At 46.5% G+C, this 26,255-nt stretch overlaps 1 protein-coding gene across 2 annotated transcripts; it reads right to left on the bottom strand.

Annotated features, from left to right (window-relative positions):
* On the bottom strand, positions 1 to 22,443 carry LOC139458096 (high affinity choline transporter 1-like). Of its 2 annotated transcripts, XM_071239407.1 has the most exons (10): positions 22,246 to 22,443; positions 17,790 to 18,026; positions 16,674 to 16,781; positions 12,358 to 12,513; positions 11,659 to 11,807; positions 11,283 to 11,408; positions 10,885 to 11,038; positions 9,201 to 9,308; positions 2,073 to 2,179; positions 1 to 877 (listed from the first exon to the last, which is right to left on the bottom strand). In XM_071239407.1, exons 2-10 carry the CDS (start codon positions 17,968 to 17,970, stop codon positions 254 to 256), a joined length of 1,713 nt encoding a protein of 570 aa, XP_071095508.1. In that variant the 5' UTR covers positions 17,971 to 18,026; positions 22,246 to 22,443; the 3' UTR covers positions 1 to 253. The 2 variants fall into 2 exon arrangements, with proteins under 2 accessions (XP_071095508.1, XP_071095509.1); XM_071239408.1 differs by lacking the exons at positions 17,790 to 18,026; positions 22,246 to 22,443 and adding an exon at positions 17,475 to 17,487.
* Between the last annotated feature and the right edge of the window lie 3,812 nt (positions 22,444 to 26,255).

Here is a 26,255-nt window from a genome sequence, read left to right as displayed (position 1 = left end):
ACACATTGTATAACACAATCATATAACCCAGCTACACATTGTATAACACAAGCATATAACCCAGCTACACATTGTATAACACAAGCATATAACCCAGCTACACATTGTATAACACAATCATATAACCCAGCTACACATTGTATAACACAAGCATATAACCCAGCTACACATTGTATAACACAAGCATATAACCCAGCTACACATTGTATAACACAAGCATATAACCACATTGTACAACATTAACAGGAGGAACCTACAAGTCTCTAACTTCGGCCCTTCTAACACAGTTACTCTGCTCCGCCTGAGGTCCGTACACTGGTTCTGCACTGTGTCCCACCAGAGCTATACTGTGCTCCGCCTGAGGTCTGTACACTGGTTCTGCACTGTGGCCTACCAGAGCTATACTGTGCTCCGTCGTGCTCTGGGAGGGCAAGGTGACAGTACTTGGACTGAATGCTTTCAGCACATCCAGCTTCCTGGGTATGATACCTAAACTGAACAAACTCCGGAACAATTCGGATATGATGAAAATAGTCAAAGCTGAGCAGATCATTGCAAAGGTTCTGAAGGGAAACAGTTGTCCGTGAGCTGGTGTGTAATACGGGTAGGGAATAAATGGCACCAGATGAAGATCTCTGTCGCCTGCACCCAGTCTGAGGAGCAATCCCACGCCGTAGCCGATGAGGGCGCCGTAGGCGTTGGTGCGAGGAAGGAAGAGGGCACACGACAGCTGCGGCAACACAATCACAAACACAATGTCGGCTGCCAGGATAAACAGTCCGTAGATGATCCGCACATGAAGGGAGATAACTGTGGCCAACACGCCCACTGTAACCACGGCAACACACTGGACCACCAGTAGCTCCCAGTTCTTGGCCTGAAACAGACAAAATAGTTATTGTCAGTAGACGTGAGTGTTCATTCAAGTTTTATTCTACTCTATCAGAACCTCTCCCCTTTTTGTTTCAAGGTGTTTTTGTTTTTATGTACAAACAACATTTTAAACTGTACCAACTTGTAACTGACAGTCGCCATGGTTAAAGCCAGCACCACGAGACGTAACTACGCTCTGCTATCAGTGTTCCTTCAAGTAATATTCTGCTCAGCCACCACCACCAGACAGTCACAAACCTCACACACCATCTGCTTTTCCACAACTGACAGAGTAAAGGTTTTACATCCGACCAAAGTATCACGTTTCTGGTGACTTTGGAAACTTTGATTGGAAATGATATGAATAAAGATCATGCATATAGTTAGCAGCGAGTTAGGTGTAACACTGCTTGAACACTTCATATCACAGTTTTTCAAGGTATTTGGGGAGGAAAGCCTGCTGTGATGCACAGAGTTTTATCTGGACCTGCCTAGGGGCTGATATTGGGCCTAAGTCTGCAGCAAAATCTGACAAACAATTCACACAATGGACCTAAGCTTCTCAATTCATGTTAATAACCAATATCTTATTTCCTGGCTTTGTAGAAATAACCTGTATTTCACTTATCACAAGGTCAGGTGAAATGGGGTTTAACATCGCGTCCAAGATTATTGCACTTATATAGCGACGTGCATGTACGTGTGTGTGTGTGGCTGCTTGTACTAGTCCGGACTGATGCCAATTTATAGTGCTAGCTCACTGAGATACCATGCCACAGTTTAACATGAATACCCCACTCAGACACAGTATACTGACTCCGAGCCTACCAGTCCTTGTTTTAGCCCCTTAATGCCGAGCACCAGACAGGGTACCATCTTTTAACGTCTTTTGGTATGACGTGGTCGGGGATCGAACTCCGGACCTTCCGCTCTTCAGGCGGACGCTCTACCACCAGACCATTGAGGCGGTCACTTATCACAGGACGGATGAGTGGGAACAGGCTTAGTTATGTAGTATCTGATCACTTTGCACGGCTGCAACGAATACACTATGAGGCGAATATGCTTCCTATCACAAATATAGGGTAACAAATATGAATATTTATTCATGAAGTCAGCAGTTGATGTATTACTTATCATATTCAGTTAGACAAAAAAATAAAATAATTTCACATGGTGTGACCATGATGACAGCCTACCTGTGGCCTGATGATGTTGTTGTAGATGTTGTGTGTGAACATGCTGCTGGAACCGAGGATGGAGCTGTCCATCGATGACATCACTGCCGCCGATATTGCACCGAGACCTGTAACAGTCGTGTGGCTTCGATTTTTCAAAACATATACCGTGTTCGACGTAATAAGCGCCCAGGGCGCTCTCAAAATTAGATATAGGGGGCTCTTATTTGAAAGATAAATTTCGTGGTTTATGCTGACAGCCTGAAGTGTTTATGTACGACAGATATATTTTTCCAGAATTTAATTGCCCATAATTAAGGGTGCATATAAAACATGAGTGCATATTATACGCGAATAAATAAGTCTTGTCTACATTGATCAATCGGAAGGGGTGCTAATTGGGGTTGTTCACCAGCCAATATATTTTTACAAACCTGTAGAGGTTATGAATTCTCTGATGAAATCCTCCTTGGGGCACTTATTGCATTTTCCTTGCTCAAGAAAATCTACATGACATAGTTGTAACCATTTTCCTTAATAAAAAATGTTACCACACAAAATACTTCGTTTTTGTATGATATACGACCACCCTTACGGGGCCTCACCACCAACGGCGCCTCACGCCAGGGGGAGCAACTCTCACCCAAATCACTTTCCATATGTCAAATGCTGACGGAATGTGGGGAGGTGTGTGGCCGTGCCCCAAGGAGGATTTCATCAGAGAATTCATAACCTCTACAGGTTTGTAAAATTCTCTTTCTGATTAAATCCTCCTTGGGGCACTTATTGCATCAGGACAGACTCCCAAAGATAATCTAGGAAGTGGCATCCGTCAGCAACAGGCGTAAATAAATACATCGTATTTGATTATTCAACAGAATAAAATATTGAGTTCAATAAATGGAACCAACCTTATCGTGAGGCACCACCGTCGAAAGGCGGGGGCTAGAGACAGGGCGTGGTCGACCATATATTATGATAAAGCCTGTTTTTGCGGCTTTTCATAAGTTGAGAACTCGAAACACCTCCCACCCCCACACTTTTTTTGAACAAGTGATATAGGGGCGTAGATCACGAGAGACCATAACCAGCGCTGAGCTAGGCCAGAGGGTACCCGTGGATCGAAGGAGCGCGTGCGCAAAATACGAGTATTATCGAGTAGTAAGGACTGATATTTATCGACCGCAGAAGATAAAATCCGGACCATTACTGAGCAGTATAACCGGAGGACTGTCTAAAATCTCGAATGCTCAATCGGCTAGAGATTAGAACTTTGCCCCGTTCGGAGAACTGACTGACCAAACCGAGTACGCTCGCTTGAGTGTTTGTCGAGTTGGTAAGGTTTGATGAATCGTGCTCGGCTGGCTCCAAATAGCCGCGGAGCAGATCTGCTCAATGTGCAGAGCCGCGGCATACGCTTTTGACGCAGCCACTGCTCTAACCTAATGAGCCTTCAACCTGGTAGGGGGGGTCCCTGCCTGTAAGCGTATACGCTGTACAAATGGTTGAAACTATCCACCTCGAGATAGATTGTTTACTCGCAGGTGAGCCAACCTTCCTACCGCCGTAACAGCAAAATAGTTGGTTATCCTTACGGACACCAATATTTCTGCTGATATAGGCCTTGAGAGTCGTGCGGACATCCAAGACATGAGCATGTCTTGCAGTGGTCCCCGACGAGGAAGGCTGTGAAAGAGCAGGTAGCTCAATAGGAGCCGTTCACGTGGAAGCGTGTGCGACCCTTTGACGGTAAGAGTCCGGTAGTCGAAAAGTGACTCTGTCCCGGTGATATTTATCGACCGCATGGAAGACAGTTATTTCGGGATCGGCTGACATAACACGAATGTCGCCTACCCGTCTGCCGGACGTTACCACCACAAGGAACGCCGTCTCCCAGCTCAACAGCTGAAGAGAGAGAGACGACAGATCCCGAAAGGAAGGACCGGACAGCCAATCGAGAATGATTGACAAGTCCCAAGGGGGACTGATCCGCCGGACTGGCGGTCAGATCCTGTCCACACCTGCTAAAAAGCGCTGCACTAATGGGTGTGCACCCAGAAGTGGCCGTCGACAGTGACGTGAAAAGCTGCGATAGCTGTAGAGTACCCCCGGACTGTTGATGTGGCCAGGCCGTCATCTAGTCGCGACTGGAGAAACTCAAGCACGGATACGAGATCTGCAGTAAAAAAGATCTGCAATCCCTCTATCGACACACCAGGGCGCATAGCAGGCCTATCTATCGTACTGAACGTTTGTCGAATCCCTCCGCGAAGCCAGTATTGTGTCTGCAACTCGTGCAGGAATACCGCACTTCTGGAGGCGATTCCTGACAGTGGCCAAGCCACCCATTGAATCCTGGGATTCGGGTGGAGGTCCCCGTTCTGGGATAGGAGGTCCGGTCATAAAGGTAATATAACAGGAGGCTGAGCCAGAAACCTGAGTATTACTTGAAACCCACTCTGCGCCGACTAAAGAGGTGCCAGGAGCACAATTAGTCGCGCAGGCTGAGTGCTTAGCTGAGACAGGACCTTGGAAATCAGAGGTACTGGGGGGAATGCCCACAGAATTCTGTCCGTCCAATCTAGCTGGAAGGCGTCCGTGCCACCGACCTCGGGTCGTGGACTCGGGAGCAGAACGTTGGTGTCTGGTGATTCATCACAGACGCAAACAGATCCACCTGTAACGGCCTGTATAACAGGGAGAAAATCCCGAATATCCCCGGGTCGAGCCTCCACTCGTGAGGAGCGAGGATCCGGCGAGACAGAGCGTCCGTACGGACGTTGTCCACCCCCGGGAGATAAACAGGTAGCACCCTGATATCGTGAGAGTCGCACTATTGTAGGAACTGCCACGTCTTTCGTCGAAGCGACGGAGACGCCGTTCCCCCCTGCTTCCGGATGTAAGTCATCGCCGTTTGGTTGTCCATCTCTAGACGAACCACTTGGCCACGAAGCAGACCCGGGAAGCGTTGGAACACCCACCTGACCGCTCTCAGTTCTAGCACATTGATATGCAGTTTGATCTCCTGCTGGGACCATAGTCCCGAGGCAGTGTGATCATTCAGAACGCCTCCCCAGCCGGAGAGTGACGCGTCTGTTTGAACTGTGAGAGACGGAACGGGAGTGTCGAGGGGGAGCCCCCGGGACAGATTCCCGACCTCGGTCCACCACTGGAGGTGTGTAATGAGCCTCTACGGAGTCTCGGGCACAGTCTCGAGATCTTCCGAGTTCGCCCAAAGTCGACAGAGTGCTTGTTGAATGGGACTCATTCTCAAGCGACCCGCCAGACCAAATCCACTGTCGCCGCCATGTTGTCCAGTAACTGGAGCTATGTACGAGCAGTGTGACTTGCGCTTAAGGGACTGGATATCTTGTGACAGAGATACACGTCCTCTCACCGTGTTGAAATTAGCCACTAGGAAGACTAGATTCTGAGTGGGGCTCAGATCTGACTTCTTGAGATTGACCATCCACCCTAGAGTGATCAGAATATCTATCACTTGTTGTGTAGCTATCTGACTCAGGGATTGCGATAGAGCTCTTAGTAACCAGTCGTCGAGGTACGGACAGAACCGACCTTTTGACCTGGCCACTTGGGCGGGAATCAACATCAGCTTGGTGAACACCCTCGGGGCCGTGAAGATCCCGAATGGTAGAACCCTGAACTGATAACACCTCCCGTCGAAAGAAAACCTCAGGTATTTCTTGAACTCGGGGTGTATTGGTATGTGGAGATAGGCGTATTTAAGTCTATTGACGTTAGCCATTCTCCTGTCTCGACAGGTGAGATCACTGTTTGGTGACTAGGAAACAAGTCGAGTAGAAGCCCTCGCTTTCCTGTCCCTCGGGACCCGGTTCGATCGCAGCTTTCATAAGTGCGTCGACCTCGGCACGGAGGAATTCCGCCTTCTCTCGGGTAGCAGGCACCGGAGTGTGCTTTATCCCGGAGAAGGGGAGGGGCGGATGATGTTTCCACCGAGGCAAATGGCCATCCCTTAAAATGGACGGGGTCCGGGGATTGTGATGTAACTGTCTCCGATTCCTTCAGGAATAGAGCCAGTCGGCCGCCTACGGGGACATCCGGCTGGAGGCAGTTCGATAACTTGCGACTGTGGGTTCACCCGGGGCTCTTCGGGCGCTAATGGGAACTCATCGTTCCCAGCCCCGCGAATAAGCTGTTGGTCTCGACCAGCTGCCTTGCCCCGGCCCGTGCCTCTCTTGCTCCTCCCGGCGCCCTTATACCTGAAGGAAGCGGCGGCTTCCAAGCAGGTGTGGACGTCTGACCTGTGCGTTAGCGTAGGAGGGAACAATTGGAGAGGCCCGCTTACGCTGTTTTAACGCTTGGTACCTCCAACATGGCCTTATGAGTCTTTGATGGAAGTATACAATTGAGCGGCCTCTCGGACCACCTGCTGAGCCCCAGGGAAGAGGGTGGCACCCTCTTATACGGCAAAGCAAGTAGGTCTTGGCGTGTGTAAGTCGAGTATTTAGATACCGACATCCACCGCCTGCGCATGCCCATAACAGCGCACATCATCTGCGAGGCACAGCTACGAATAGCGTCCCGCGTAAGATAACTGAACTTCCGTTAGTTGCGCGGCCAACTCCGAAGAGTCGACCGGCCCCTCTCCCGCTAACTCCCTCTGTACAGCCGACAGATACGCGGAGTGTACGGACACACGGAGCTGTTGGCATGCATTATGATAATGCTCCTCGAAGCATATGTAAGCAGCCTTCAACTCCGCACCGCACGCGGGAAAAGGGGGGCAACCGCCGGCCCTGCTTGACCTTAGTCAAGTTGGGTGTCTCCGACTCTGGCATGGGCGCAGCCACCTGAGGCAGTACCTAGACAATCCTGTCCCGCACGTGCCTCTGCACCCGGCCCGATGCCGAGTCCCGGTGCCGAGGTTCAAGGGAACCCACCTGGCACCGGGCTAGGTATCCACTAGTGGAAGCCTCGGCCTCGGAAGAGGCGTCTGGCTCCGCTAGGGAAAATTGTGCGTCGGTAGTGCACGGGCCGGCGCCCGCCCCCACTACGCTTGGGAGCGACCTCGAGCCGGAGCCGAAGATCGGTCTCGGATCGTCCCCGAGACAAAGGGAACCAACCTGGCTCCGGGCTACGAATCCACTAGTGAAAGCCTCGGCCTCGGAAGAGGCGTCTGGCTCCGCTAGGGAAAATTGTGCGTCGGTAGTGCACGGGCCGGCGCCCGCCACCCCTCCGCTGGGGAGCGACCTCGAGCCGGAGCCGAAGCCCGGTCTCGGATCGTCCCCGAGATCAAGTGGCCTGCCTCGGCCGACGCCGGGCATAACACAGATCTCGAAGCCGCGTCCGGCGCCGACAACGGGGAAGGCTCAGCCCGTAGCTCCTGCCGGAGCCGAGACTTCACCTCCTCCATCATCGACTTAAGTAACGCAGAACAGTCTGCCAAAGACAGTGCAGGAGAGGGTGCAGTGCTTATTGCGGGGACCCTCGAGCCTTCTCCCCCGGCCCCCGGCCCCCGGCCCCCGGAGAGGGAGCGGGGGAGACAATCTCGGCAGCTTTTTTACCCTTTTTAGATGGGGAGGGGGGGATGTCTTAGTAGATCTGATATCTACCCCCGCCTTTAATAGACCTCTTTAAAGTGGAACAAGTCAACTTGTCTCTTTTGGGGGGTAAAGGCAATGTCCTCCGCCAGACATATCAGGCAGCGTTCGTGCCTGTCTTAGAACAACCCGTACACAGTTTGAAGGTCTTTGTAAACAAGACCGTAATTTCTGAGATGGGCGGGAAGGGTATTAACGTGTATCAGTGCGATATAAAGATTGGAAAGATACGTGCATAAATTGTGAAACTAGAAGCAAAGGCGTAATGTAGAATGCGATTTGTAACGCGATACTAATAGCCAATGTCGTAGTATAATTATAACACCAAAGGAGCGTGTTACGCGCTAAGGTGTAAAACCCGTAAAAAAGGTAAGTGTAGTTTATAAATTAACACACTACCTTGGGTTTTGTAAAGGAAAAAATTGTAGACCAATGCTGTATGATATAACAAAACCCCAAGCCGTTTCTTAATGGCCTTGGTGTTACATGTATCAGCCCGTGGAACTACAATATGGACGCCATTACGGCCATTTGAATTCAAAAGTACCGTGCACGTGGCGTCAATTACAAATCTATAACTTCACAATGCGAGGTATTACGCCTTTGCAATGAAAGAAATGTAAATACATACAGTTTGGTCAGCCATGGTTCTTGTCGAACGATAGATTTCTCTTATTTTGTCTTGTGTGAAAAATCAACACGTCTGTCTCTTACAGATGACATAAGGAAAGTGATTTGGGTGAGAGTTGCTCCCCCTGGCGTGAGGCGCCGTTGGTGGTGAGGCCCCATAAGGGTGGTCGTATATCATACAAAAACGAAGTTTTTTGTGTGGTAACATTTTTTATTAAGGAAAATGGTTACAACTATGTCATGTAGATTTTCTTGAGCAAGGAAAATGCAATAAGTGCCCCAAGGAGGATTTAATCAGAAAGAGAATAGCAAATGTCGCCGTGGGCGCTTATTAGAGCGGGGCGCTTATTACGTCGAATACGGTACTTGATAGCTGTCGCAGCCACATCACAAACTGAAAAAAGCTTACGTAGCCAAAGCCAATGCCAAGTAACTACTTTGAGAGGCATTTAGAAGTTGGAGTGCTAGTAAGGATATGACATACGGATGAACAACTTCTTTATCACAATTAGGAGTGACGTTTTCAAGCAACAAACTCGTACCAAAAGGCCTACAGCTAAGAAGCCCTGTCAGAACATAACAGGCTTCTCTACTCAAGCAGTGTAACTGCATCTTAATCCTACTTAACTGTATAAACACTGCCTCCTACTTGTATATATACTTGTCAACCATACTCTGTACATCACTTGCTTGACAACGGTGTTAGAACCTACACCGAAACGTCGCTCTTAATTGTAATAAAGAAGGTGTTCATCCATTCATCTTATCCTTACAAGTAGAACAAGATATGTGACACTAGTATTGACATGTTCCGTAGATCAGGAGAAGAAGGGATGTGGACAAGCAGACTGAGGGATAATGGATGAAAGCCGAAAGTTCACAACCACGTTGTCAAGTTTTGCTAAACTCAGAGAGACTTGAACAAACCATCACTCACCTAGTAAAGCCACTGGTGTCGGTGTGAACTCCTTCAACACCAGCGGCAACACCATCCTCGACTCGCCTATCTCCAGCGGCGACACCTTCAGGGATGTGACATTCCAGTCTACAACATCAACAACAGGAATAGGAATACATCAACAACAGGCATGGAATACATCAACAACAGGCATGGAACCCATCAACAACAGGCATGGAACCCATCAACAACAGGCATGGAATACATCAACAACAGGCATGGAACCCATCAACAACAGGCATAGAATACATCAACAACAGGCATGGAATACATCAACAACAGGCATGGAACCCATCAACAACAGGCATGGAACCCATCAACAACAGGCATGGAATACATCAACAACAGGCATGGAACCCATCAACAACAGGCATAGAATACATCAACAACAGGCATGGAATACATCAACAACAGGCATGGAACCCATCAACAACAGGCATGGAATACATCACAAGGTCAGGTGAGGTGAAATGGGGTTTAACATCATGTCCAAGATTATTGCACTTATATAGCGACTTGCATGTACGTGTGTGTATGTGTGTCTGGCTGCTTGTACTAGTCCGGACTGATGCCGATTTATAGTGCTAGCCCACTGAGATACCATGCCGCAGTTTAACATGAATACCCCACTCAGACACAGTAAACTGACTCCAGGCCGACCAGTCCTTGTTTTAGCCCCTTAATCCCGAGCGCTAGACAGGGTAACAACAAGAACCATCTTTTAACATCTTTTGGAAGACGTCGCAGGGATTGAACCCCGGAACTTCCACATCTGGATTGTACAGGCAAACATGGAGATGAGGACAGACTTACGTACCAGCAGAGACGGAGGCGGCACCAATGAGGACAGACCTACATACCAGCAGAGACTGAGGCGGCTCCAATGAGGACAGACTTACGTACCAGCAGAGACAGAGGCGGCTCCAATGAGGACAGACCTACGTACCAGCAGAGACAGAGGCGGCTCCAATGAGGACAGACTTACGTACCAGCAGAGACAGGCGGCTCCAATGAGGACAGACTTACGTACCAGCAGAGACAGAGGCGGCTCTAATGAGGACAGACTTACGTACCAGCAGAGACAGAGGCGGCTCCAATGAGGACAGACCTACGCACCAGCAGAGACAGGCGGCTCCAATGAGGATAGACCTACGTACCAGCAGAGACAGGCGGCTCCAACGAGGACAGACCTACGTACCAGCAGAGACAGAGGCGGCTCCAATGAGGACAGACTTACGTACCAGCAGAGATGGAGCCGGCTCCAATGAGGACAGACTTACGTACCAGCAGAGACAGAGGCGGCTCCAATGAGGACAGACTTACGTACCAGCAGAGACAGGCAGCTCTAATGAGGACAGACTTACGTACCAGCAGAGACGGAGGCGGCTCCAATGAGGACAGACTTACGTACCAGCAGAGACAGGCGGCTCTAATGAGGACAGACTTACGTACCAGCAGAGACGGAGGCGGCTCCAATTAGGAGAGACTTACGTACCAGCAGAGACAGGCGGCTCTAATGAGGACAGACTTACGTACCAGCAGAGACAGGCGGCTCTAATGAGGACAGACTTACGTACCAGCAGAGACAGAGGCGGCTCCAATGAGGACAGACCTACGTACCAGCAGAGACAGAGGCGGCTCCAATGAGGACAGACTTACGTACCAGCAGAGACAGAGGCGGCTCCAATGAGGATGGAGGGGATGACGAGGACCAGGGCGCCGCAGCCTCCAATGATGGACAACACACGGGCCTGGGTGCCGCTGCGGACGGCCAGCACGCGCTGGAAGTACGCCTGCCACGGAATCGTGCCGAAGGTCTAGGAAAACACACAAGATCAGCAACATTCAGATGTGAACATATCGGTGAAGCACTTACCAGAGGTTGGTTTATGACTCATACATCACAGTGGTAACACAGTATTTCATTACTTGAGATATATAATGATAGATATGGAAACAACACTGTAACACAGTATGAAAAGCTGTGGTGGGTATTGTCACAACTCAAAAGTATTCCCCGAATTCTATGGCAAGTCCAAGTATCACAGATCAACAGCTTACCATTGCTATGAACAAATCAACCCATGTGAGGCTACTTGTCCTGTCTAAGCTGCCCATCCATTGGCTGGAATTGGCTGTAATGTCTCCAACGTTTTCATTGGTCAAAACAAATGGCACAGACAACACCTGAAATGACAACCATATAAAAATTACCACAATTTTGACCACACTCTCCTAATTACCCGGCTACACCCCGACTACACGCCGACACTGTCACACTCCTACTGTCACACCTTCCTAATGATCAACCCACACCCTCCCACATATCAGGCCACACCCTCCTACTGATCACGCCACACCTTCCTAATGATCAAGCCACACCTTCCCACATATCAGGCCACACCCTCCTACTGATCAGGACACACCAAATACTCACCAGGCCGAACGTGATGAGTGCCAGTTGGGCTATGTCTGTGTAGGCAACAGCAATGAGCTGACCAATCATAGTATAGGAGACTGTGACTGCTGATGACACACAGATCGTCGCTGTCAGCGGCAGGTCAATGATGACACTCAGACTTGTCCCTGAAGAAGAGTGAGTGAGTGAGTGACAAGTGTCAGTGACCGGACACGGACAGAGCACCATTCAAGAACATGTCAACACAACACAACAACTCTAACCTTTAATAAGCCAAACTTTCCAATATTTGTTTGTGTGTCTGTTGTTTAACGCCACACTCTGTAAATAATCAAGTCTGGACCAGACAATCCAGCAACTGATATGAGCATGGCTCCACGCAATTAGGACATGGCGACATGCACCAACCAAATCAGCAAACCTGGGCACCTGATCCTGTTAGTCGTCTCTTATGACAAGAATGGATTACTGAAGACCAATTCTAACCCAAAACTTTGCAGGTCTTATTTCCAATGAGCATGTGTGGAAGTTTCTGAATGGCAGGTCCTATATTTCAACATTTACTTCACAAGAGAGAGAGTGAATGATGCTTAACTCAGTGGTCTGCAAAGTACATCTGGAGGCACCTGCCTGTCCAACACTCACCCAATGCAGACAGTATGGAGCTTGACCAACACTCACCCAATGCAGACAGTATGGAGCTTGTCCAACACTCACCCAATGCAGACAGTATGGAGGCTGTCCAGAAGAGGTCTCCACACAGGGTGGCCAGGTACACCAGCAGCACCTGGAGGTGGCCGTACTGATCCTGGAACGGGTCGAGCATCGTCACGTACTTCCTGTCTCGCATCACGCGGGCAAAGATAATGCCCCCTGAAACACAGCATTGACACCAGGATAACATCAATTTGGACACATCATCGACACCAGGATAACCTCAATTTGGACACAGCATTAACAGCAGGATAACATCAATTTGGACACAGCATCAACACCAGGATAACATCAAATTTGGACACAGCATCGACACCAGGATAACATCAATTTGGACACATCATCGACACCAGGATAACATCAATTTGGACACAGCATCGACAGCAGGATAACATCAATTTGGACACAGCATTGACACCAGGATAACCGCAATCAGGAAGATATTGCTTCTAGTTCGAACATCTTGGGCTCAATAATGGCCTCTGAATAGACCAAAGTCAATATCACTTTCATTAGTGTTCATTGAAATGTATAATTCTAATAAGTGAATAACAAGACATTCACGGGCAAGTCTACGAGAGTAGCATTAGTGAGGAAGCATCTGAAGGGAGGTAACTCTGTAGACAAGTGATCAGACAAGTTGAGGGTCCAATGTACTATTAGAAGGGAGGTAACTCCGTAGACAAGTGATCAGACAAGTTGAGGGTCCAATGTACTATCAGAAGGGAGGTAACTCCGTAGACAAGTGATCAGACAAGTTGAGGGTCCAATGTACTATCAGAAGGGAGGTAACTCCGTAGACAAGTGATCAGACAAGTTGAGGGTCCAATGTACTATCAGAAGGGAGGTAACTGTGTAGACGAGTGATCAGACAAGTTCAGGGTCCAATGTACTATCAGAAGGGAGGTAACTCCGTAGACAAGTGATCAGACAAGTTGAGGGTCCAACGTACTATCAGAAGGGAGGTAACTCCGTAGACAAGTGATCAGACAAGTTGAGGGTCCAATGTACTATCAGAAGGGAGGTAACTCTGTAGACGCATGATCAGACAAGTTGAGGGTCCAATGTACTATCAGAAGGGAGGTAACTCCGTAGACAAGTGATCAGACAAGTTGAGGGTCCAATGTACTATCAGAAGGGAGGTAACTCCGTAGACAAGTGATCAGACAAGTTCAGGGTCCAATGTACTATTAGAAGGGAGGTAACTCCGTAGACAAGTGATCAGACAAGTTCAGGGTCCAATGTACTATCAGAAGGGAGGTAACTCCGTAGACAAGTGATCAGACAAGTTCAGGGTCCAATGTACTATCAGAAGGGAGGTAACTCCGTAGACAAGTGATCAGACAAGTTCAGGATCCAGTGTACTATTAGAAGGGAGGTAACTCTGTAGACAAGTGATCAGACAAGTTCAGGGTCCAATGCACTATTAGAAGGGAGGTAACTCCGTAGACAAGTGATCAGACAAGTTGAGGGTCCAATGTACTATCAGAAGGGAGGTAACTCCGTAGACAAGTGATCAGAAAATTTGAGGGTCCAATGTACTATCAGAAGGGAGGTAACTCCGTAGACAAGTGATCAGACAAGTTCAGGGTCCAATGTACTATCAGAAGGGAGGTAACTCTGTAGACAAGTGATCAGACAAGTTCAGGGTCCAATGTACTATTAGAAGGGAGGTAACTCTGTAGACAAGTGATCAGACAAGTTCAGGGTCCAATGTACTATTAGAAGGGAGGTAACTCCGTAGACAAGTGATCAGACAAGTTCAGGGTCCAATGTACTATTAGAAGGGAGGTAACTCCGTAGACAAGTGATCAGACAAGTTCAGGGTCCAATGTACTATTAGAAGGGAGGTAACTCCGTAGACAAGTGATCAGACAAGTTCAGGGTCCAATGTACTATCAGAAGGGAGGTAACTCTGTAGACAAGTGATCAGACAAGTTCAGGGTCCAATGTACTATCAGAAGGGAGGTTACTCCGTAGACAAGTGATCAGACAAGTTCAGGGTCCAATGTACTATTAGAAGGGAGGTAACTCCGTAGACAAGTGATCAGACAAGTTCAGGGTCCAATGTACTATCAGAAGGGAGGTAACTCTGTAGACAAGTGATCAGACAAGTTGAGGGTCCAATGTACTATCAGAAGGGAGGTAACTCCGTAGACAAGTGATCAGACAAGTTCAGGGTCCAATGTACTATCAGAAGGGAGGTAACTCAGCACTATTAGAACGGGGTAAACATCAACTATCATGGGCTCCTGCAAGACTCATGAACTGTAATGTACTAATGGGAGGTAACTCTGTAAACATTAGCTGTCAGGAACTCCAGATAGACCAAGCTTGAGCTCAAAATCCCCAATAGTGACGTCATTCTGTTGACATTCAAGGAACAATTACAGCCCATTCAAGGACCAGCCACGTGCAGCCAACTATGCCCTTCTACAGTTGTGCATACATTCAAGGACCACCCACATGTTGCCAACAATGACCATCAACAGTTGTGCATACATTCAAGGACCATCCACGTGCAGCCAACTACGACCTTCTACAGTTGTGCATACATTCAAGGGCCACCCACGTGTTGCCAACAATGACCATCTACAGTTGTGCATACATTCAAGGACCACCCACGTGCAGCCAACTACGACCTTCTACAGTTGTGCATACATTCAAGGGCCACCCACGTGTTGCCAACAATGACCATCTACAGTTGTGCATACATTCAAGGACCATCCACGTGCAGCCAACTACGACCTTCTACAGTTGTGCATACATTCAAAGACCACCCACGTGCAGCCAACTACGACCTTCTACAGTTGTGTATACATTCAAGGACCACCCACGTCCAACCAACTACGACCTTTTACAGTTGTGCATACATTCAAGGACCACCCACATGCAGTCAACTATGACCTTCTACAGTTGTGTATACATTCAAGGACCACCCACATGCAGTCAACTATGACCTTCTACAGTTGTGTATACATTCAAGGACCACCCACGTCCAGTCAACTATGACCTTCTACAGTTGTGTATACATTCAAGACCCACCCACGTGCAGTCAACTACGACCTTCTACAGTTGTGTATACATTCAAGACCCACCCACATGCAGTCAACTATGACCTTCTACAGTTGTGTATACATTCAAGGACCACCAACGTGCAGCCAACTATGACCTTCTACAGTTGTGTATACATTCAAGACCCACCCACGGCAGTCAACTATGACCTTCTACAGTTGTGTATACATTCAAGGACCACCAACGTGCAGCCAACTACGACCTTCTACAGTTGTGTATACATTCAAGGACCACCAACGTGCAGCCAACTACGACCTTTTACAGTTGTGTATACATTCAAGATCCACCCACATGCAGCCAACTACGACCTTTTACACTTGTGTATACATTCAAGGACCACCAACGTGCAGCCAACTACGACCTTCTACAGTTGTGTATACATTCAAGGACCACCCACATGCAGTCAACTATGACCTTTTACAGTTGTGTACACATTCAAGGACCACCCACGTGTTGCCAGCTACGACCTTCTACAGTTGTGTATACATTCAAGGACCACCCATGTGCAGCCAACTACGACCTTCTACAGTTGTGCATACATTCAAGGACCACCCACGTGTTGCCAACTACGACCTTCTACAGTTGTGTATACATTCAAGGACCACCCATGTGCAGCCAACTACGACCTTCTACAGTTGTGTACACATTCAAGGACCACCCAGGTGTTGCCAACTACGACCTTCTACAGTTGTGTATACATTCAAGGACCACCCATGTGCAGCCAACTACGACCTTCTACAGTTGTGTACACATTCAAGGACCACCCAGGTGTTGCCAACTACGACCTTCTACAGTTGTGTACATATTCAAGGACCACCAATGTGCAGCCAACTACGACCTTCTACAGTTGTGTATACATTCAAGGACCACCCACGTGCAGCCAACTACGACCTTCTACAGTTGTGTATACATTTAAGGACCATCCACGTGCAGCCAACTACGACCTTCTACAGTTGTGTATACATTCAAGGACCACCACGTGTTGACAACTACGCCCTTCTGCAGATATGTATACATTCAAGGACCACCAACGAGAAGCCAACTATGACCTTCTACAGTTGTGTATACATTCAAGGACCACCAACGAGAAGCCAACTAGAACCTTCTACAGTTGTGCATACATTCAAGGACCACCAACGTGTAGCCAACTACAACCTTCTACAGTTGTGTATACATTCAAGGACCACCAACGTGCAGCCAACTATGACCTTCTAGAGTTGTGTATACATTCAAGGACCACCCACCCAGAGAGAGTCCACAGAAGATACCGAGGGGCGCAACAGTCCAGACCAGCCCATAGCTTGCCACCGATTCCGCCGTGCCGTTGATGTAACCGCCTCCTACTGTTGTTGCTGAAACAGATGAAGTCTTTCCTTACTTTCCCAAACACCAGCACTGATCTTCTCAGCATATTTATGACTCATGTGACACATCTGCCCCGTTCAATTCACTGAGGACCAAATCTGTCCCGTGAACCAACTGAGGACCTATTCTGCCCTGCGAACCCACTGATGACCTACTCTGCCCCGTGAACCCACTGAGAACCTACTCTGCCCCGTGAACCCGCTGAGGACCTATTCTGCCCTGTGAACCCGCTGAGGACCTATTCTGCCCTGTGAACCCGCTGAGGACCTATTCTGCCCTGTGAACCCGCTGAGGACCTATTCTGCCCTGTAGACCCGCTGAGGACCTATTCTGACCCATGAACCCACTGAGGACCTATTCTGCCCCTTGAACCCGCTGAGGACCTATTCTGCCCCATGAACCCACTGAGGACCTATTCTGACCCATGAACCCACTGAGGACCTATTCTGCCCCATGAACCTACTGAGGACCTATTCTGACCCATGAACCCACTGAGGACCTATTCTGCCCTGTGAACCCACTGAGGACCTATTCTGCCCTGTGAACCCGCTGAGGACCTATTCTGACCCATGAACCCACTGAGGACCTATTCTGACCCATGAACCCACTGAGGACCTACTCTGCCCTGGTATTCCTAATACAAGACCAACTGCTCCATCAGCCCCAGTGCACCGACCTACCGATCATGGTGAACACCCCCACTGCACCGACCTACCAATCATGGTGAACACCCCCACTGCACCCATCTACCGATCATGGTGAACACCCCCACTGCACCCACCTACCGATCATGGTGAACACCCCCACTGCACCGACCTACCAATCATGGTGAACACCCCCACTGCACTGACCTACCCCCCATGGTGAACACCCCCACTGCACCGACCTACCGATCATGGTGTACACCCCCACTGCACCGACCTACCGATCATGGTGAACACCCCCACTGCACCGACCTACCGATCATGGTGAACACCCCCACTGCACCGACCTACCGATCATGGTGAACACCCCCACTGCTGTGGGCAAGTCTCGCCCCGCCACCAGACTCGCCTCCAGGGTTCTCCCCTCCTGCTGACCCTTGACCCTGATCTTCCATGCAGCGACCACACCCACCACCAATATCAGGAGGTAGAACAAGATGATGACGATGAGGCCGACCACGTTCAGCGCCATCCCAGTGGGTGAAGCGAGCACACAGGTGTATGTCGCCCGGTGCACAGCAGCCGGGTCTGCAACAGGAAGTGCAACAACTTCTACACTCACCGCCAAAACAACACGAATCATAGAAACATATAGAGAAGTATGTACATTAAGAAGAGATGTTTCCAATGTGTACCACTGAATGACAAAACTTAAAACAGTCAAGTGTTACCAGTTTCTATATTCTTATCACAATATGCTGCACGTGGTTTCCAAACTTTAAACTCTAATCCTGCACAAGACAAATTGTGCATCTCAGCAAGTAATGGATCTATGATGTCACATATGATGTGTCCATGAGCTTCGGTTCAAGCAACATAAAAGCATGTTCGTTTGTGCATCAAACCATTCTTAAAAACAATTTAATATGAGTAATTCTTCATATATTAACCAACATGTATGTTATTTGCATTTCTTTTGTCAGGCCAAGAACACAAAGCAGTTTGGCATTCCCTAGGCTTGAACATAATTTAAAGTGCACAGGCTTACACCTCTTTTAGCATACACACTCACACTAGTTTGGGATGAAGTGAATGTCCTGCTCCTCTAGAGCAAGTTCAAAGGTCTACACATGGGTCACATCGATGCCAATGATTCTGATACTGATCCATGTGATGTGAGTTCCGCCTGCTTACTGTGCACAGAGACCATATAATAAAGGGACGGCCCTCTAGCCTACGCGCGAAACCATCAGTGCTACGGCTTGTACTGCGCAGCCTGTCTGGAAGCGAGCAGAAACGCGTTCACTGCAGTCATCGTTGTTGCCTTTTTTTCCCATGCAAAAGATATATTTCACAATACATAATTACACTCATATATTTCTTAACATTGTTAACATTACAACTGAGATTTGTTGGTGCCCTAAAGCATGTCGTTGTCACTGTATTTGATGACTGTGATCACGCTTTGTCTTTGTCCGAGAGAACAAAATGGCGCACATGTAAAATCGGCAAAAGTGCAGATTTTGATTTTCAATAACGGCCTCTAATTCGCAATGAAAGTCCTTGGTTACCTAGGTGTATAAAAAGGAGATATGTTAAAAATTGGCTTAGTGCCATTAACAAATTTAGGGCGGATCCGAAATTTCAGATTTTGACTCCAGAAATGGGACTAAATCTGAATTTTCCCGAAATAATTACACCACAACTCTTAATTTTCGCATGCTTTCAGACGAATGTGTTCCTATTATCGGTCCTGAATTTAATAGTTTTACATTCATCACGATTTCCCCTATGGCTTGGTACCAACGTTATTTAGATACGATCGGTAGTTTTTTTGGTATGATTTTTGGCGCAAGGCCATATTTTACGTCACATATTTTAAGTTAAATTACCATATAGCAGACGACATAACATGCATTTTGTCTGTGATTATCATCCGCATATATCCTTTGAAACATTCTACAAAGTGACTTATATTGTATGATATTGGATTTGTTTTTGTAAAACGCGTATTTTTTTACCATTGCTTTCGCCATTTCTTTGTAAGTTTAACTTTGTTTCAGTTAGGCTTCTATCACATATCCCGCACATACTACATACTACAATACTACATATTTGTTATCTTCTGTAGATTTTGTCTGTATAAATCATGGCTACATTTAATCAATTATTTATTTAATGCCGTGTAAATATTGATTATGAGCAAAATGATATTGGCCTAAACCCAATCATAATAATGTAAATATGATGAAGGTACTACTTACTTTGTGTATTTACACAACAATGAAAACATCATACAAAAATAAAAATCCGTTACATGAAATATTTGTATAATAAAATTATCATTTGCTTTGTAAATGCCAAGAAAGAAGAAGGATTATATCGGCAGTCGTCGGGACAGAAGTTCCAGACAACAAGGTCGAAGGTGTCATTCAGTAAAATATATAGATGGTCTACTGAATTTTGAAAACAACAAACGTTACTACAGTTTACGATATACTAGTACATATCTGGTCCCATGCTCGTTGAAGCTATATTGTTATACCTGAAATACCTAATTATTTGTATGCTGAAATATCAATCTAATCGGGTAATATCGGAATATTTGGAATTTAACAGTAGCCTCCCTTTGAAAAAAACCTACCTCGCTCCAGCAAACCACATTATCACTGCTAGCCCCAAACTGGCATTTACCAATAACTTTTGATTCTTTTGAAGCCCATTGTCGGACACATCGAAAATTCATTTAACAACGCTCATAGTTTAATGTGTATTTCTAATTCATTGGAACTATTAGCATTATAAAATAGTAGCGAATTTACATGAAATAAAAACATTAAATATGGTGTCATTTTTTTTCTTTTTCTGGCTAATAGTAAAGCATTTACACCAGTCGGTGATCATGCATTTTTGCAAGTAAATCTAGTCTGGACTTATTATAAGATATGAAGTTAATATGGAGATATATTTTGTGAACATCGGGAATATGGTGATATGTTACAAGTGTCTTCCCTGCTTCTGGATGAGTTTTATTTACACTTCCTGAGTTCCTGTGCAATTTACCGGATCATAGTTTTCTGTGGCGTTCGTAGTAGATTTGGTATATTTGTTTATTTATAATAGTTATCAATTGCAGCATAAAATGAGATATTTTAACTGATTTTTAAAACAAATAGAATACGTTATAAAATACTTTTGATATCGGAACGGCGTTTTCTTCACATGCCCTCGAAAACTTACGCTTGTGGACAGACGTCATATTTTCATTTCCTATCTTTTTCTTTGAGTGAATCTTTTTGGGAGGTATTTACCAACGGCTTGGTAGCGGTAACATCACTGTCATTCTATTTAGACAAAGAGTCATCCGAAACCAACCCCTGGTCGAAGAGAGGGAATTCTTCAAGTGGCATATCTAGGTCCAAGACGAAATCGTCCATGGCTGTGGCTTATGTAAATTGAAATAAATGTCCCCGAAGACACACATGTTCAGCAAATAATTTGCAGCCAACTGACATGTGCTTATGAGAGATATCATAAAAAAATCTTTGTAATCCGCTAAGAGACGTCCTTTTATTGGATTGTCGCTGGTCGTAGTCGGAGAAATCTCGGCTAAGGGAATTAACTCTTACCCTGGATATTATATAATATTGTTTACGTGGTTACCAGAATGGTCAGTCGTGAATGTCTGCGCATCTATTGCGCTTCTGCAGCGGTACAGGGAGGTTAACAGCAGGGGGTCGGGGTGTATCAGTTACATGCCAGACCATAGAGCTGATGGTTTATGATAAACTGTTGGGGAGGGCCGTCCCTCTATTATATGGTCTCTGCTGTGCATATGCTTGAAGCCCGTGCATTGTTCTTGTTGATTCGAGTACTGAATAAAATAGGTGATGATTCACTTCAGGGGGATCACAGCAGCCCATGCTTGTCGTAAAAGGCAAGAAACAGGATCGGGTGGTCAGGCTCGCTGACCTGGTTGATCACTGGGTTGTCTGGTCTGATTATTTACAGATCGCCGTCATATAACTGGAATGCTACAAGGGGGGCAAACAAACATCACTCACTTACCCACTCAGCCACTCTCTCACTCAAACAGCCGCCCATCCATTCTCTCTCTCTCTCTCTCTCTCTCTCTCTCTCTATATATATATGTATACTGGGAACACTTGGATAGATTCCCTGTACACTCAATTATAGTCTGATTTTCTTGAACCACCTCATGAGCGGATACAGCTTTTTTGAAAAGGGGGGGGGGGGGGGGGGGGGGGGGTTGCACAATTAAGATCTATTTATTGTCTTTGGTGGTGATTTATACAGAATAAAGATTTTTTTTGAAATAAAAAGGGGGGGGGGGGGTGCGCACCCCCGCATCCCCCCTCTGTATCCGCCCATTCACCTGTGTACATTAGGACTTGAAGAGTTCATAATTTAAATGCCAAGACACTCACTTGCACCCGATTAAGGCACAAGCATAATGTCCGCATCCATGGTGCTCACTCGATACTGCAAACAGACGTTTGACGGGGAAACGATGCCCAAACCTTTGGATGGTAAAGAGATGCTTAACGGGAATCACGGGGCGTTTGAAGGGGGATCCTGGTCTGACGATCCAGCAGTAGTAGCAGCAGTAACATTAACCTAACACACACGGACATACGAACCTAGCACACACTAAGTGTCGAAGATTCACACAATATCAGGGAAGCTTTAGCCACAGCCGGGGCTACTCAGCTCTATCCTGCAGCGCCCGATACACGGTAGTCCTGCCAAACTTGTTGTTATGACATCACGAACTTAGGATACTCACCGTGGTTCTGTAACACTGTCGAGCTCCGTCACGGAAACGCCCGAGTCGCGGCAGTCTAGATCATGACAACACCATAGACACGAAGCACATGTTCTCCACACATCCCTCTGTCAGCTTTAATTCATTATACGCAAGTATCTCCCCATTGCGGTTCACATTCCCCAACATTTGACATAACAATCACCACTACACTGCCACACGTGCGTAAACAATGTATGTATAAGATGCGGAATGGCAAATTTTTCTGAAACGAAAGAGGATTCATTTTGGTATCAACACTGCCTTATTTTGTCCAGCCGTTTCGTGATAAATTGTACCAAAAATAATGTACGACCCATGAATTAAGTTCCGGGGTAGAATAGGTCTTCAGCAACCCATGCTTGCCGTAATTTGAGGCGACTATGATTGTCATGCGGGTTTGAGTGGTCAAGGCGCGGTGACTAGGTTGATGCATGTCATCGATCCCAATTGCGTGGATCGATGCTCATGATGTCAATCAGTGGATTGTCTGGTCCAGACTCGAATATTTACAGACCGCCGTCCTATAGCTGGAATATTGCTGAGTGCGGCGTTAAACAACAAACAAGCAAACAAACCAAAACAATACACAGCCGCCGCGGAGGAATGAAATTCTTGTATATCTCTTATAAAACTGGCCAACCACCTAAATAGGTTCTGAAAAATGAACATTTTGAAATATATTTACCCATCACCACATCTGTAGAGAACATAACTGTTTCATAATTGACTATTTATTTTGATGTAGGTAATCTAAAGTGTGAAAATTGAAAGCAAATATGCATTTATTTCTTCTTCGGCATACACTGTTTAAAAATAGAAACGCACAGGTACATTAGCATTGTACCTTGTAAAGTATATTTTAAATGTAATATCATAGATACACTCACGAAAATTTGGAGCTCGATACTCACAAAGGCATTGAAAACTGTACATTGTCATGTCACATGTCACATTGTCATTTCAAGGCCACAAGTGTGCGCTAAACTCAGCATCTCGTGTGACCGCCCCGGGCAGCAATCACGGCTCTGCATCTCCTCTTCGCCATATTGCTTGTAATGCGTTGGCCAGTTGTGGGAGTGTCTGACGCGTGTTCTGACGTTGACGTACACGTCGATCGAGTTCATCCCAGAGGTGTTCGATTGGGTTGAGATCTGGAGACCTCGACGGCCAGGGCAAACCGTTGATGTTGGCATTATGAGGGTAGTCTCCCGTGACACGAGCTGAAACAGCTCCCTCTGGCAGGCAATGATTGGAAGAAGGTGAGATTGAAGAATTTGATTCATGTAGTGATTTGCTGTCAAACTTTCCTGAAGCACAACCAAGTCAGATATCGTGGTGTATGATATGGCCCCCCACATCATGACACTACTGCCAGCAAAATTGTCGAATTCAAATACACAATGTGGGGCAAAATTCTCATTTCGACGACGATAAACACGTTCATCACCAAACCACACTCGTCTCCAGTTTCTCAAGTTCCAAGGCTGTAAGGTATAGCACCAACGCAAGCCTGCTGTCGATGGATCTGTTGTATAACAGGGACGATAACTGGTCTTCTGGGTGAGATTCCAGCCTCGCGAAGATGGTTCCTGCAGTCTGTTCCGATATCCTTCCCAAAGCAGGAATGCGTTCTGCAGTCTCCGTAGCTGTGGCATTGCGATGACGTAGGTGGAACAGTTGAATGTAGCGATCCTGTGCAGGGGTGGTAACTCTTGGTAGGCCGGTTCTCGGACGGTCTGCAGTGGAATTGAACTGTGTGTATCGGTCCCAGAGGTAGCAAATGGTGTTGTCGTGGACGTTGAAGTGACGATTCCCCTCTTTGGATACGTCCTATGGCGATGTTCCGATCGGCAGCGCTGAGTCTTGGCATTTTCATACTTGAGAAATGTTGGCACTTGAATGACAACTTACAAATTATTGGCTAATGGTTGCCTTTTTATAGCCACTACCACGAGTTAAGTGTGAAAACAATGCCGTTTAAGACATTGAAAATCGACAATGGCTGCGTTTTGACGCACCGTTTGTCGAATATCAGGCCATCAAAAGTTTCCAATAACATATTTTCAATTTATATACCGGATTGTTTTGTGTAGTCAGATTCAGTGAACTACATACTACCTATGCGTTTCTTTTTTTGAAGAGTGTATCTTTGTGACTTACTTTATTTGAGCCAATAAACTGTTCAAATATTTTATACTCACATGGCCAACAACAGAATAACAACATTTGTATTCATTTAACTATCGTTATTTGGCAGTGTAATTTATGTTAAACAATGATTGTAACAGTATTGCATTGTATCTGTTGCGCTTCAGTAGAAGCTCGTATTTGGACAATGATTAGTTGTCAGGATGTAGAACTAATTAATGTAAGCAGTGGTGAGGAAGATGTAATATTTAAATGCTCGAATTATATTTAAACCTTCGGAATAGCATGGGTGGTTGTCAAGAGTTACAGAAACATGTGGAATGGTCTGTAATGTTCAAGTGGACTGGTCTGGTCTGGCACTGTGTAGAAAGTGCTGGAGGTTAGTTAGACTATAGAGTGGGACGGGCGCGTCCCTGTCTCATCTCACATTTCATCTGATATAACATCAAGACCAGCTTTCGTGTGAAGATCACTTTTCACCTGGCATTCAGCCTAGGCCTATCTCGGAAGCTTGACCAGTGTTGCGACGAGCCGATTATTATTCTTGTCATTGTCATTTCCACTGCTCTCACATTCTGTCCTGCCATTGAACGTTGTACCACCACTCTATTGTGTACTGCCATTGAACGTTGTACCACCACTCTATTGTGTACTGCCATTGAACGTTGTACCACCACTCTATTGTGTACTGCCATTGAATGTTGTACCACCACTCTATTGTGTACTGCCATTGAACGTTGTACCACCACTCTATTGTGTACTGCCATTGAACGTTGTACCACCACTCTATTGAGTACTGTCATTGAATGTTGTACCACCACTCTATTGTGTACTGCCATTGAACGTTGTACCACCACTCTATTGTGTACTGCCATTGAATGTTGTACCACCACTCTATTGTGTACTGCCATTGAACGTTGTACCACCACTCTATTGTGTACTGCCATTGAATGTTGTACCACCACTCTATTGTGTACTGCCATTGAACGTTGTACCACCACTCTATTGTGTACTGCCATTGAATGTTGTACCACCACTCTATTGTGTACTGCCATTGAACGTTGTACCACCACTCTATTGTGTACTGCCATTGAACGTTGTACCACCACTCTATTGTGTACTGCCATTGAACGTTGTACCACCACTCTATTGTGTACTGCCATTGAACGTTGTACCACCACTCTATTGTGTACTGCCATTGAACGTTGTACCACCACTCTATTGTGTACTGCCATTGAACGTTGTACCACCACTCTATTGTGTACTGCCATTGAACGTTGTACCACCACTCTATTGTGTACTGCCATTGAACGTTGTACCACCACTCTATTGTGTACTGCCATTGAACGTTGTACCACCACTCTATTGTGTACTGCCATTGAACGTTGTACCACCACTCTATTGTGTACTGCCATTGAACGTTGTACCACCACTCTATTGTGTACTGTCATTGAACGTTGTACCACCACTCTATTGTGTACTACTGTTTTACTTGTTGTGCAGTTAATTTATTGATTTATAAACCTAGTAAATTTTGTAATTGTTGATTGTATACCACTTGTTTTTTGTTTGTTGGTCAATCATGCTGTCAATCTCTGACATTGTGGATCAATCATTCTATCAACCCCTGTCATCCCACTCTGACATTGTGGATCAATCATACTATCAACCTCTGTCATCCCACACCGACATTGTGGATCAATCATTCTATCAATCCCTGTTTGTCATCCCACACTGACATTGTGGATCAATCATTCTATCAACCCATGTTTGTCATCCCACACCGACATTGTGGATCAATCATTCTATCAATCCCTGTTTGTCATCCCACACTGACATTG

This window comes from Haliotis cracherodii, unplaced genomic scaffold (genome assembly GCF_022045235.1).
Source record: "Haliotis cracherodii isolate W230 unplaced genomic scaffold, xgHalCrac1.p SCAF_12, whole genome shotgun sequence".
NCBI lineage: Eukaryota > Metazoa > Mollusca > Gastropoda > Lepetellida > Haliotidae > Haliotis > Haliotis cracherodii.
This window is presented reverse-complemented; position numbering and strand designations above follow the sequence as displayed.